Source organism: Caenorhabditis remanei, chromosome II, assembly GCF_010183535.1.
Source record: "Caenorhabditis remanei strain PX506 chromosome II, whole genome shotgun sequence".
NCBI lineage: Eukaryota > Metazoa > Nematoda > Chromadorea > Rhabditida > Rhabditidae > Caenorhabditis > Caenorhabditis remanei.
This window is the reverse complement of record NC_071329.1, coordinates 15,452,723-15,466,804: the sequence shown is the minus strand read 5'-3', so window position 1 is coordinate 15,466,804 and position 14,082 is coordinate 15,452,723. Positions and strand designations below refer to the sequence as shown.

Below are 14,082 nucleotides of genomic sequence, written 5' to 3'. Positions count from 1 at the left end.
CCATTCTAATGCTGAATATTGTGAAACCTAAATCCGTGAATTTCAGCGCGGCACTCGCGGCTGGGCTGCTGAAAAGTAAAAAATTCGAATTCAGGAGATCGAGAGCTTTCAAAAAAGTACCCACAAGCCTATATTCTGAAATTGGGTTTTGACACGATTTACGAGGGATACTGTAGTTTTCGTGGTGGGACCTAAAAGTGGTCAGAACCAGGGCTTGTGGGTACTTTTCTGAACCGCTGTGAAAACAGGATTTTGAAAATAGAAGTTGTATAAATTTTGGATGAAAAGTGAGAGAGTTACTATAATTTTAGTGATTTTCGATTTTCGAAAATTTTCGAAAATCTATAACTTTTTAATTTTGAATCTGGATTTTGTATGAAAAATATATTGGACCAAAAAGGCCAAATTGTGTATCTCACGGCCTGATACTGTCCTTATTTCAATGATCACCTCTATCTCACTATGAAACTTCTCTGTGTCACCCATAGATCTCCGATAAATTCTCTGAATCATATCATCTCAACGTCATCTGAATTCTTGTCAATGACATGTTCCCTCCCCACGTGATGATTTGATCTTGCAAACGATTTATTGTGGGGTTTTTTGGTTTGATGTTTGGAAGACTGATCGTTCTATCAATCAAACTTAATTTGGGTTGAAGAATGACGAATTAAAGAAAATAAATGCAATGACAGATGATGAAAGAATACAAGAATAGCTACTGGATAAATGGATGAATCAGGATTTGAGCGGCAGTTGGGCGTTCCACAGGGTTTAGCGATGTGAGTTCGGAGAGAAATTGGAGCTGTAAATACACCAATATGAACAAACACAACCATGAACCCACCGCATCTGGATAATCCATCCACTCCCGCGGCCATTGACCACTTCTTATTATGTCATTTGTGCAGAACCCTTGCGTCGGCGAATCCAGAATTATCAGCTCAGCCGAGATTAGTCCCAACGCGAAAATATCCACTTTCTCGTCATAGACTTTGCTCGTTTGCTCTGGAGCCATGTAGTAAGGTGTGCCGGCTCCGGCGGTGTGGTTTTGCTCGGTTTCCTCGTTTCTCAAATTAGTGAATGTGTGGGGGTATCTGACTAGGGAAGGCCCCGTGATCTATATAATTGGAAAGCTGAGAAAACGCTGATTCCAAGTATATATTCAGTTTTTGCCATCGAGGCCTGGAATTCGAGAAAAACAAGGTCAAAGTTTGCACAGGTCGTTAAGGTGACTTGTCAGTGGTCCAAACTTTGACCTCGTTTTTCTCGAATACCAGACCTCGAGGACAAAAACTGAATATATATTTGAAATCAGCGTTTTCTCAGATTTCCAATTATATAAGTTACGTCCTATAACAAGAATAGCAAACTTACTTCAAACCTCCGTTCTGCATTGCTCTCACTGCCAACCCAAAATCTCCAATCTTCAACTTTTTCAAGTCCATACCAATTGCAAAGAACACGTTGGCAGGTTTCAGATCTCTATGGATGAACCCTTTCTGATGAAGATGGTCCAAAGCACAAGCTAACTGTTTTATCCAGTCTTTAATCAAGTTCCATGGGCGGCTCTGTGCAGTGTTACTCTCTTTCAGCCATTCTCTCAGAGTGATCTGTTCACAGAGTTCCATGACAATGTATAGGTGACCAGCTGGTTCAGTGTGATGCTCATTCCAGAACACTTCCTCGAAAATTATATATCCAGGATGGCGGCCGATTGAGGAGATGTTGTTGACTTCACGGGCGGCTAGCGGGAGGGTAGCACTGAAAAAAAACAGGCAAATTTTGAACCTACTTACAGTCCGTGCATACATTTTGGCTTTTTTCCGTTGACAATGTCGAAGTGTGTTACGGTATCACTGATTGTCCCACAAAGTAAATTATGTATAAACCACACAGAACTAAGGTAGAGCTTCATTTTTGTAGTTAACAACTTTTTGTTAGCTCCGCCCATTTTTGAGATATGCGCCTTTGAAAGGAAAAAAGAGCGCATCTTCTTGCTTCATGGAGTTACCATCTTTAAAGGCGCATATCTCAAAAGAAGACGGAGCTAACAAAAAGTTGTCAACTACAAAAATGAAGATCTACCTTTGTTCTGTATGGTTTATACATAATTTACATTGTGGGACAAGAAGTGATGCCGTAACACCTTTGGTCATTTTCAACTGTCAGATTGTATATCTGACTGCACGGTACTGTAGTTAGCTCTACAAATTCTTTAAGAAACTCACGCATCCAAATCGACCCTCTTCACCGCAAACTGTTGCTCGTCTCGCTTCCTTTGCGAGTGGAATACAACTCCGAATGATCCGTTACCAAGTACATTCAGAATATCGTAATTGTCATGGAACACTTTTGTGCATTCTTGGCAGAAAATTTGATTCTTGACTTGCATGATGATTGACGGAAAACAAGAAATAGTAGTAGTTTTATATGGAAAAACCTCGGCTCGTGCGTATTTGAGCTGTTTTTTGGAGTGTATGACATGCACTAATATCATCCGGATCAGCGCTTAGTTATTGATCAGTCGTAGTGCCCGTCACTTTGTCTGTTCGTCCAGATGTCTCTTGTGCCTTCTCATTTCCTAAATCAGTGATCTCTGTCCCATCTCATCTTCCGTTTCATCACTTTCTGATAATTAAGAGATCGCTATCTCACACAAATAAGTGATTTCTTCTGCAAAAAAATAAACGGTCGGCCATGAAAATGTGAAATATGAGGCCAGAAAGTGATAAGAGATCTCTGATATATTTTCAAATTACTATTTGTGATTGTGTTTGTAATCTAATTGTGACGAGGAGGTAGGGTACGGTAGAATGTTTTTTTGTGAGTACGAATATTTGACAAAATTCTATTTTGGATCAAATTGGCCTATATACTAAATCAGAAATTAGCTAAAATATTGAATTTTAAAACTAGGTTACTGTAGATGCATCATATCTCAGAGCAAAATGTAGAAAATTTCAAAACTCCGAGAAAAACACATTCATAGGCATAAAAACGGCAAAAAATTTGATTCCGACATCAAAATTATTGCTAAAATACCCTAAATGTGCTAAAATCTTGAATTTTCAAAATAGGTTACTGTATATGCACCAGAACTCACGGCAAAATGCACGAAATTTCAAAATTCCGAGAACAACACATTCATAGACATAAAAAACTCGAAAAAGTAGATTCCGACATCAAAATTTTTGCTAAAATGCCCTCAATTTACTAAAGTCGCAAGTTTTCATATCAGGTTGCTGTAGATGCACCATACAAAATTCACAAATTTTCAAAAAACTCAAAAAAACATGTTTCTAGACCCAAAAAACGTCAGAAACCAAGATTTTCATACTAAAATTGTTTTAAATCAGTCACAGTATGCTGAAAATCTCAAAATTCCACTTCAGGCTACTGTAGATGCACCATACCTCGCGAGAAAATGGACAAAGTTTCAAAATTCGAGAAAAACACATTCGTAGTCATAAAACGCCAGAAACGCAGATTATTACATTAAAATTGTTGAAAACAATCACAATAAGCTGAAAATCTCAAAATTAACTTAATTATTGACAGAATACAGATGCACCATATCACGTAACATGTCGTTAGCAACAAAAATATCTACCGTTCAGAACTACAGTAGGATTTTGGATTACTGTAGTTCTCTACAGTTTTATCATTGTCGACACCCGTTTTTGGTTACTGTAACTCTATAGTCGCCCTCCTCTGAAAAAAAAAACAAAAAACCGTCATCATCATTCCCGTATCTGTCCCCCTACAAACCCAAAGTCTCAAATTTCCGAATGGTTTGATCTATCAGCAGCTGACGGATAGACCTTGATAAGAAACGGATACGCCCCGCCTCTTTTCTCTCGAGAATTCCGACGAAGCTACAGTATAAAAGAAGATAGGTAAACCATTTGAAACCACAAACAACTTTCAAGTTTCTCCCAACTCAACTACAAAATGCTCTCTTTCTCCTCAAAAGCCACTTTTGTCTTTCTATTCTTGGCCCTTCTCCTATCTACAGTATCCGCTGGATTGATGCATCGTGATCGTCGTGCTATCGAAGACTACTGGTACTCGAATGGAGTCGTCAATAATATGGTATCCGACAATATGATTGGAGGATCCACTTCTCTCGGATGGGCGCAAGTTCCACATATTTATAGTCCAATGTTCTCACCAGTGTTCGGAAAATAAGCGGATGGATTTGGAATTATGGATATTTGAAGCGATTATCGTTATTTCTTTTGCCTTTTGATCTCTTATTGACAGTATTGAATGGTTTTGATTATTTCTGAATAAACATTTACGGATATATTTTGAGCTTTCTTTTATAGTGAAATTTCAAAAAATACCACAAGAGAATTGCCTTCAAACTAAACATGTCTGATGACATCTTAGCACAACACGCGTCTTACAACCGCTGAGCTAATATTTCCTACAAATCTCATTGAAAGAAAAAACGCCGAAAACCGATTTTTCAGAACGAGATCCTGTAATTCATTATCAGGAAAACAGAATCAGGTATCCATCTTCCAACTTCATTATTTTTGAGAAATCGAGTCAGTTTATTTGCTTCTTATGAACTCACTATGATTACTCTCAATAATTTAGTTGTTCTAAAGCATAACCATGACATCATTATAGAATTAGAAATCTGTATCAACGTGATCCTAGCTTGCTACAAAATGCATTTTCTGACAAATATCTATTTAGTTCGAATTGTCAACAAAAAGTGTCATGATCTCGGTATCATCTCTTCATTCAGATACAATCTTTGGTGAGAAGTGCTTACGTGACTACTGAGAAGAAAATTAAAACCGTTCAGTCACAAACTAGACATCAAATTGGCAACAGATGAGGTGTCAGTTGGGGAATACCTTTTTGAAAAGGTAAATTTTAAAAAAGAAAGTGTAAACTTGCAAAACGCGGAAATCATTTAGTTGATCAGAGACGAAAATGTGTTAACATGTTTTTCAGAAAGGGGAACAGATATTGTATTAGATTCCCATGGAACACATGTGCCTGGCATAGCGTTAGTGAATATGCGAACAATTTTAAGACAATGTTTAGTTATCAGGAATGTTAAAAGTGTTCCAGAATCTTGCATGTCTGAAAGTAATCTGACAATGATCCGACAAATAATTTGTTGAACTTTTTTACAGTACTGTCAGTGCAGGTATCAATATGTGGTTTTGCACCAAACACATCTACGTTACATCAATCTGAATGAAATTCCTCTATTATGACATTACGATATTAGCTTGCTACAAAATGCATTTTCTGACAAATATCTATCTAGTTTGAATTGTCATCAAAACACGTCATGATCTCCTGCATCTTTTTGTTCCGACACAAATTCTGATCAGAAAATGCATACGTGACAATATCGAAGGAAATTGAAACCGTTCTAGATTTCGGTATCATCTATTCATTCAGATACGATCTTTGATGAGAAGTGCGTACGTGACATATTGAAAGAAAATTAAAATCGTTCAGTCACAAACTAGACATCAATATTGTCTGTGATGAGGGAGTCAGCTGGGGAATAACTTTTTGAAACGGTAATTTTTTTAATTGTTGTTCCAAATGAAACTAAACATTTGGGAAAATGTGCTCTTCGTTGTCGGGGACGTGTCCAGATTCGAAAATTGAAACGATTTTTCCAACCACCTACAATCCTACTTCTATTTAGTTGAAAACGTTTTTGAAACCCCCGAAAAGGGAATTATCAGAAAAAAATTGTTGCTCTTTTCACAAAACGTTTTGAAATACTGTAAAACCTGCAATATAGCGGAGTCTGTTCGCATATATCTCGGTTCCCAAAAGAAATATCAAAATGTTGGAAACAGAGAAAATATAACTTAGTACTCATAGAATATTTCTTCGAAAAAATTTTCATATCTTTAAAGTAGGAGATTTCAGGTCAAACATAATCTGTCATTGCAGATAATCCTAGTGTGGGAACACGATTTGAGCAAATAAATGCCCGGTTAGGATCTGAAGAATTATTTAGATGGCTGTTCGTTTACTATCAATCCAACAAGAATCTTCAATATTTCGATTCGAGTAGTCCGCAGCATTCATGAGAATACAGACATTCCGGTCCCGTCACAAGGACTACAGTAACTCAAAAACTTGTTTCGAGTGCTTTTACAATGCATACGACGTGTATACCTTGTATTGCAATATCTGATTCCATTTGATGTTTATTTTATTGTTGCAATAAAAGAAAGTGGAAAAGTTACAGTGGGGGTAACTTAGAAACAAGGATTCACAATTTCAATAGAGACAGATTATAATCCAGAGATTTCTGGCACTGGTTTCACAATTAGTTTATAGGGAAAATCTTCGTCTGGATCCTTGATTGCGTACACTTGGATTCTAGACTCGTTGTTGATTGAGATGGAGAACTTTGACAATGCGGGAATAAATCTGAACACTAATAATTGATGATTTTCATATATTTGACATACCTCTCATTAATTCCATCCAAATCACTTCTGTATTCCCCAAACGCAAGTTCGAACTGACGTAGCATATCATTGATGAAACTTTTGGCACCTGTTGAAATCACAAAAGTGGTCTCAACCACTTTTCTAGTATTAACTTGGTACTTAATCAATGAAACCAAATCAATTTTGGAGTTGAAGCATTCAAATACCACTTTCCTGTTGTTAAGTTTTTTAAGGTCTTCAACTGTGACTATTTCATCAATAACAAAATCCAGAATAAGAGTTTCTGCTAACTGGACGATTTGGATGTCGAAGTTTAAGAGGTTGGGGATAGTAACCACTGTTTTAAGAGGAAAACTACAAGGGTCTATTAATGGAATTGCTGCTTCGAAATCTTCACGGAAACGTGCTTCCAAAGAATTCACTCTAAATTTCAGATCGGCAGGCAAGAAATCTGGGAGCGAACTGTGAACCCAATTCAACTTGTGCACACGGATTTTTGATCTTCCACGAATATAAAAGTTGATCAATTTCCCCATTTTCTCGCCTTGGGTTTCCGCTTTCTGTCGGCTGAATGTTTTCATATTCATATAGAATTTAACTTCATCCTTATCACACGTAATTAATAATTTGTTGATAGCGAGTTGATAACCTCTTCCAATATTAAGACTCTCTGGATAAAGTGTAATTAACTTATCTACTCGTCGATAACCTGGGGAACGAGCAATTATATGTGCTCTGAAAATAACATGATACTGGATGAATTACACAAATACTAGACCTACCGCTTCACTGCTTCCAAATGCTCCAAAACGCATCGAAGGCCGGGATAAGAGAGAGGGAGAGGCATTCTCTAAAAGGAATGAAGGAAATAATGAGGTTGCAGAGTGAATAGAAAAGGGGGCAGGTCAGATACCATCTGCCACGTCACAATGTCTACAGATGAAGAGATAATAGGAGACTGTAGGGGGTGTTAATTGAGACATTTTGGAAGAAAATTAAAACCGTTCAGTCACAAACTAGACATCAAATTGGAAAGAGATGAAGGGGTCAGATAGGGAATACCTTTTACGCATACTTGCAAAATATCGGCCCGGGTCGGGCCGGTGAAAAATCTCAAATCGGGCCGGCCCGGCCCGTTGCAAGTATGCTTTTACGGTCCAGCCAAGAAGATATGTGAGAAATTTGAATCGGAAAAGGAAATGTGAATAAAAAAAGAAAGTGTCGAAGGAGAGTAAACATTTGTAAAAACAATTATTCTTTGTTGTGACGTGTCTAGGTTCGAAAATTGAAACAACTTGTCTTATCACCCCAATCCTATTTTCATCCAATCAAAAACGTTTTTCAAACCCCCGAATAGGAAATAATCTGATTCCTGTTGCTAACTGCACCCAAAATTTGAAATACCGTAAAACCTGTAATAGAGGCACACCTAGTTGTGTCTTTATTCCCAAAAGAAATATCAAAAAGCTGCGAACTGACAAATGGTTAATATTTACAAAATATTTCATCAGCTGAAAAAGTTTTCATATCTTTAAAGACAGCCGAGATAGGATGCTCCAAACTCTTTCTAACCGTACCTTTTTACATTTTGTTCAATGTTTCTTGTTTTTTTTCAATTAAAGTTTCAAATCCGTAACAGTTTATTCACAAAAATCACCAAATCATGTACATAATACTGAAGACAAGAGATCACAAAGAAAGAAAGTCTTTTTTTTAATGAATTATTTTCCGAAGACTGGTGAGAACATTGGACTGTAGACGTGTGGAACTTGAGCCCATCCGAGAGAAGTTGGTCCTCCAGCCATGTTGTCAGTGACCACGTTGTTGACGACTCCATTCGAGGTCCAATAGCTCTGACGGCGGACACGAATAAGACCAGCTGACACAGATACTGAAGACAGGAAGAGGGCCAAGAATACGAAGGTGGCGATTTTGGAGAAGGAGAACATTTTATGTTGGTTTGTAGAAACTTGAGAAGCTTTTTGGTTTGAAATGAGTGATCACTCTCTTTAAATACCCCCATATTTGTCAGCATGAAAGGTGGGCGGAGCTTATAAGTCTCTTATCACATATGGTATCTCCTCATTCATTCATTATTGTTTCTCCACCTCATTTCTGTTTCATCCAATGTTGGTCAAATTCCCCTGGTCACATTTTCATGTCCGCGACAAGCTTTCTGATCTATCACCCACTGCATGCTTCTAACGGTTTATTGTTCACCTCATGACGACAAAAGTTTATGAGGTTTTTCTCATTTTATTGATAAGACGGAAAACAGTTGATAGACCAAAAACTGATAAGAGAGACAACAACTGATACAGATAAGAAAAATTAGGGTACGCCCTCTGATAGTGATAGACAAACATGAGTACAAACGATAAGAGGCTAACCATATGTGATAAGAGACTGATAAGCTCCGCCCACCTTTCATGCTGACAAATATGGCTGAGTATTTAAAGAGGGTGGTCACTCATTTCGAACCAAAAAGCTTCTCAAGCTTCTACAAACCAATTACAAAATGTTCTCCTTCTCCAAAATCGTCTCCTTCGTATTCTTGGCCCTCTTCCTCTCTTCTGGATCTGTGTCAGCTGGTCTTATTCGTGTCCGTCGTCAGAGCTACTGGAATTCAAATGGAGTCGTCAACAATGTGGTAACTGACAACATGGCCGGTGGACCAACATCTCTCGGATGGGCTCAAGTTCCACACGTCTACAGTCCAATGTTCTCACCAGTATTCGGAAAATAATTCATTTAAAAAAATAACTTTCTTTCTTTGTGATCTCTTGTCTTCAGTATTATGTACATGATTTGGTGATTTTTGTGAATAAACTGTTACGGATTTGAAACTTTAATTGAAAAAAACAAGAAACATTGAACAAAATGTAAACAGGTATGGGTAGAAAGAGTTTGGAGCATTAGCTGAAGAAATATTCTGTAAATATTAAGCTATATTTTGTCAGATTGCAGATTTTTGGTATTTCCTGTGAGAATTGAGATATACCGCTGCGAACAGAACAGACCTTGACAAATATGGTCCAGATTTTCCCAATTTCAAGCTGAACTTTGAGTAAGGTATTCCCCAACTGACGCCTTCATCTCTTTCCAATTTGATGTCTAGTTTGTGACTGAACGGTTTCAATTTTCTTTCAAAATGTCACGTAAGCACTTCTCACCAAAGATTGTATCTGAATGAATAGATGATACCGATATCATAACACTTTTTGATGACTACTCGAACTGTAGACATTCGTCAGAAAATGCATTTTGCAGCAAGCTAAGATCACGTTGGTACAGATTTCCGTTCTTATGTGGGATAGGTGAACAAGCTGAGTAGAATTTCATGATCAGAGTATTTACATGCTCAAAGTGGTGAGCGTAGAGAAGGACCAAACGGTGCCTCATAGAACATTTCAGTGAAACATTTGGACAGAAAAATTTGAAACCCGCTGAAAAATTATTAAATGGGGTATTAGCTTGGCACAGTTCTTACAACTGCGCTCTACCAAAATTTCCTTGAAAAATGTCTCTCATTTTCGCACACACTTTTCTTCGATTTCGGTAGAGCGCGGTTGTAAGAAGCGTGTCGTGCTAATAAATTGAGATGCTAATTCTCTGAAAAAGCCTTACCACCTGTACTTTACCTGAACAATATTCCATATGCATATAAATGTATTTCTCCATTCACCATCTCGTTTTCCACCCGTTCCGCATTTATCATTTTCCATCATCACCTCCCATCTACACATCTGAACCACATGTGACTATCCACTAGTCATCATCTGTTCCCATTCCTTTCTAATCACTCTATCCAATATCTGTCAATCAACTGACTACGTGCAGTATGCAAGATTTTTTGTCGTGGAAATCGTTCAGTCGATCAGAGACGAAAATGTGTTAACATGTTTTTCAGAGAGAGGGGGAACAGATGTTGTTATGTGTTTAATTAGATTCTCATGGAACACATGTGCCTAGCATACCATTGGTAAACATGCCGATGAGTGGGAGCAGAATCTTAAAATTATCTGAAAATGATTCCCTGAATAATTCATTGAACTCGTTTACATTACTGTCAGTGAAGGTATCAACATGTGGTTTTGCAACCTGCACTAGAAAAAGAAGGATTGACTTCAATGAACAAAACATCGAGTACTGACTCCAACCCCATACACGTCACTCTAGTCCGAATAAAGTTCCTCTATTATAACGAAACGATTTCAGCTTGCTACAAAATGCATTTTCTGACAAATATCTATCTAGTTTGAATTGTCATCAAAACACGTCATGATCTCCTGCATCTTTTTGTTCCGACACAAATTCTGATCAGAAAAATGCTTACGTGACATTATCGAAAGAAATTGAATCCGTTCTCATCAGAAAGTGACATGATCTCGGTATCATCTATTCATTCAGATACAATCTTTGGTGAGAAGTGCCTACGTGACAACTGAGAAAAAAATTGAAACCGTTCAGTCACAAACTAGACATCAAATTAGAAAGATATGAAGGGGTCAGTTGGGGAATACCTTACTCAAAGTTCAGCTTGAAATTGGGAAAATCTGGACCATACTTGTCAAGGCCCAGATAATTGGTATCAAAAATCAAAAATAAATTTTTTAAATTTTTTTTGTGAAAAAGTGATTTGATGCGGAATTAGTAGAATTTCTGAACAATTATTTAAAATGTTCACATTTTCGATGAAAAATTGAAAAAATGTCGAAATAATTTTCGGAAGCAATTTTCAAAGAAACGGTTCCTAAATGAAACTATTTTAGGTGTACTCCCCCTCAACTTCTATTTATGATCAGTGAAAACAATCAGTTATATTTTTCTCTCCATTACTACTCATGTTTATTGTTTCATTCCTTTTCACCTAAATGACATCATTCAGTTTCAGACCACCAGAGGTTTAGATGATCAACATCTGACTGATATACCCAAAATGATAAGCCTTTTCTTGAGATTCGCCCCGCCTTTCTTTTGAATAAGTATAAAAACATACCAAGAGGACACTATAGACAACAAACTTTCTCAAGTTTCTTACAACAAAATGTTCTCCCTCTCCAAAATCGTCTCCTTCGTATTCTTGGCTCTCTTTCTCTCTTCAGTGTCAGCTGGACTCATTCGTGTCCGTCGCCAGAACTATTATTCCAGTGGAGTCGTCAACAATGTGGTCTCGGATCCACTGATCGGAGGATCCACATCTCTCGGATGGGCTCAAGTCCCACATGTCGCCAGTCCAATGTTCTCGCCGGTTTTCGGAAAATAGATGATGGAAGTATCGTGTACGCCTCCGGTGAAATTGATCTCTATTTTTTCACATGTATAAAAACTTTTTGACCAAATAAACTTATTGATACATATGTAGTATATCTTATTTTGTACATACAAGACTAAACTAAAGACATAGTTTCAATTCTTGCGGGGAGGTCTATTGATAGTAAATATCTACTCCATCCACATTCCTCTTCTCTCCTACAGCCATCAACTTCTGTTTTCTGATTCAGATTCCTTCTATAAACTATTAGTTGTATAGCATGTGAATCGAATCTTCGATCTCTATCCGTCCTTGGCGTCAAGCCAGCAAGAAACGGGCGTACGTGAGTTTTGCAAGAAATTTTGGCTGGGGAAGGTTTTGCGGGAAAACGAGTGGGACAGATGAGAGGAATAGATTAGATCGGATAGTAGGTCGAGGATGAAAATGTTACTGAAAATATGAAGACATCAGGACGATTTTCCAAAAATTGAGATTTTTAGTGAAAAATTGAATAAAAAAGGCTTCGAACTGTGAGTTTGAGGCTAAAACTCAAATTTTGCTAACAAAAACTCAACATTTGATATCAAACACACCTTTTTTGAACGTCAGGACGTAAAAACAAAAAACGCGCCGAAGGTGCGCCAGAAATTCATTTTTCAGCCGGAAATTGGAGTTTTAGAGTTTAAAAAAACTGGTTTAAATTGTCTTCTAAACAGATTTTTCAGATTTAAAAAAACTTAAATTTTCGTGCTAAAAAACCAAATTCCGTGCTAAAACACCTGTCAGGAAGCCCAAAACGGAAAATGCGCTGAAGATGCGCCAGAAATTCATTTTTAGCCGGAAATAGGAGTTTTAGAGTTTAAAAAACTGGTTTAAACTATCTTCTAAACAGATTTTTCAGCTGAAAACTTAAATTTTCCTACTAAAATCTAAAATTCTGTGCTAAAACACCTGTCAGGACATTCAAAATGGAAAATGCGCAGAAGCCAGATATTCACTTTCAAAGAGTTTTTGAGTCAAATCCATTTTATGTAAGTCCAATAATTTATTACGTTATTTCAAAGTTATATATGTATACAGTTCCAAAATAATATCTAGAGATCAAATATCCACATCAGAGAGAATTTGTACACGATACATCCAACATAGATCATCTATTTTCCGAAGACTGGCGAGAACATTGGACTGTAGACATGTGGGACTTGAGCCCATCCGAGAGATGTGGATCCTCCGATGAGTGGATCCGAGACCATGTTGTTGACGACTCCACTGGAATAGTAGTTCTGGCGACGGACACGAATGAGTCCAGCTGACACAGAAGACAGGAAGAGGGCCAATAATACGAAGGAGACGATTTTGGAGAAGGAGAACATTTTGTAATTGGTTTGGTTTTGATGTTCTCAGGTTTCAAACCTCTTATTTATACTCTTAGCCTCTCGGTTGTTTATATCTTTTACATGATGATAATGATCAAGTGTGGGCGGAGCCTCTGGTCACTTACCCTCCCCCCCACTGCCCTTATCAATGGACTGTCCTGTCAGCTGTTAACGATCTCTACACCTTTTTACGACAGCAGAAGACAAAGAAACCAAAAACATTTTTTGGCAAAAATGTATAATTTATTACAGGGACAATAACAATTTTCACAATTTTCAGAAGATTACAAAAAATCAACCTCCATAGACCGGTGAAAACTGTGGACTGGCGTAGCGAGGGACTTGTGCCCAACCTGTGAAAAAAACAAATATTTTCGGGTGCGAAAACTTCTGAAACCATACCTAAACTTGTCGGCCCACCCCATACACTGTCAGCGACGACGTCATGCACTACATGTTGTCTTCCAAATGGATTACTGTAGTATGGGTTATTGTAGTATTGGTTGTAGACTTGTTGAGGGTATTGATGGTAGTACTGGTAACGATTTGGGCGCTGGGGAGTTACCAGAGTAACGGAGAGAATGAGAATGAGGAGGGGTACTGTAGAATGCATTATGATTTGGTGATTGAGATTTAGTTGCTAATCTGATAATCAGATTTCTTTTATAGAGAATCACTTGTCAGCTTCTGTGTATAGTAGTTACTAGTTTTGATAGATTAGGGTGAAAGTATGAATGATTTGCATATGGAAATGGAGGGGCGGAGCTTAAGAAGAATCTGAAATATGTGTCTGGAAGTCCGGATGTCTGAAAATCCGACGGAAAATTTGAAGGTCCGACCCGGCTCAAACGGATACATACAAAAAGTGAATTTTTTTTTAAATTTTTCATCAAAAATGTGAACATTTTCGATGAATTTTCAGAATTTCTTTCTAATTCTGAATCATAGTCGAAAATTTGACATTTTCGCGGAAAAACTCAAAACATTTCAAAAAATTCGA

At 37.5% G+C, this 14,082-nt stretch overlaps 8 protein-coding genes across 8 annotated transcripts; 3 read left to right on the top strand and 5 right to left on the bottom strand.

Moving 5' to 3' along the window:
* Nucleotides 1-718: 718 nt before the first annotated feature.
* Nucleotides 719-2,395, bottom strand: GCK72_007162 (uncharacterized protein; the record flags this gene model as incomplete). Its single annotated transcript, XM_053726008.1, has 4 exons — nucleotides 719-805; nucleotides 848-1,070; nucleotides 1,378-1,764; nucleotides 2,232-2,395. The coding sequence occupies 4 exons, from the start codon at nucleotides 2,393-2,395 to the stop codon at nucleotides 719-721; spliced, it is 861 nt and encodes a 286-aa protein (XP_053590202.1).
* Nucleotides 2,396-3,954: 1,559 nt separating this feature from the next.
* Nucleotides 3,955-4,191, top strand: GCK72_007161 (uncharacterized protein; the record flags this gene model as incomplete). Its single annotated transcript, XM_003099906.2, has 1 exon — nucleotides 3,955-4,191. One exon carries the CDS (start codon nucleotides 3,955-3,957, stop codon nucleotides 4,189-4,191), a length of 237 nt encoding a protein of 78 aa, XP_003099954.1.
* A 2,099-nt stretch (nucleotides 4,192-6,290) lies between these two features.
* GCK72_007160 (uncharacterized protein) lies at nucleotides 6,291-7,299 on the bottom strand (the record flags this gene model as incomplete). Its single annotated transcript, XM_053726007.1, has 3 exons — nucleotides 6,291-6,378; nucleotides 6,471-7,187; nucleotides 7,235-7,299. The coding sequence occupies 3 exons, from the start codon at nucleotides 7,297-7,299 to the stop codon at nucleotides 6,291-6,293; spliced, it is 870 nt and encodes a 289-aa protein (XP_053590201.1).
* An 874-nt stretch (nucleotides 7,300-8,173) lies between these two features.
* GCK72_007159 (uncharacterized protein) lies at nucleotides 8,174-8,401 on the bottom strand (the record flags this gene model as incomplete). Its single annotated transcript, XM_003099880.2, has 1 exon — nucleotides 8,174-8,401. The coding sequence occupies one exon, from the start codon at nucleotides 8,399-8,401 to the stop codon at nucleotides 8,174-8,176; it is 228 nt and encodes a 75-aa protein (XP_003099928.2).
* Nucleotides 8,402-8,970: 569 nt separating this feature from the next.
* On the top strand, nucleotides 8,971-9,198 carry GCK72_007158 (uncharacterized protein; the record flags this gene model as incomplete). The annotated part of the gene is made up of 1 exon (XM_003099883.2): nucleotides 8,971-9,198. The coding sequence occupies one exon, from the start codon at nucleotides 8,971-8,973 to the stop codon at nucleotides 9,196-9,198; it is 228 nt and encodes a 75-aa protein (XP_003099931.1).
* Nucleotides 9,199-11,499: 2,301 nt separating this feature from the next.
* Nucleotides 11,500-11,718, top strand: GCK72_007157 (uncharacterized protein; the record flags this gene model as incomplete). The annotated part of the gene is made up of 1 exon (XM_003099800.2): nucleotides 11,500-11,718. The coding sequence occupies one exon, from the start codon at nucleotides 11,500-11,502 to the stop codon at nucleotides 11,716-11,718; it is 219 nt and encodes a 72-aa protein (XP_003099848.2).
* Nucleotides 11,719-12,860: 1,142 nt separating this feature from the next.
* On the bottom strand, nucleotides 12,861-13,079 carry GCK72_007156 (uncharacterized protein; the record flags this gene model as incomplete). Its single annotated transcript, XM_003099835.2, has 1 exon — nucleotides 12,861-13,079. One exon carries the CDS (start codon nucleotides 13,077-13,079, stop codon nucleotides 12,861-12,863), a length of 219 nt encoding a protein of 72 aa, XP_003099883.2.
* Nucleotides 13,080-13,376: 297 nt separating this feature from the next.
* Nucleotides 13,377-13,695, bottom strand: GCK72_007155 (uncharacterized protein; the record flags this gene model as incomplete). Its single annotated transcript, XM_003099846.2, has 2 exons — nucleotides 13,377-13,435; nucleotides 13,485-13,695. The coding sequence occupies 2 exons, from the start codon at nucleotides 13,693-13,695 to the stop codon at nucleotides 13,377-13,379; spliced, it is 270 nt and encodes an 89-aa protein (XP_003099894.2).
* Between the last annotated feature and the right edge of the window lie 387 nt (nucleotides 13,696-14,082).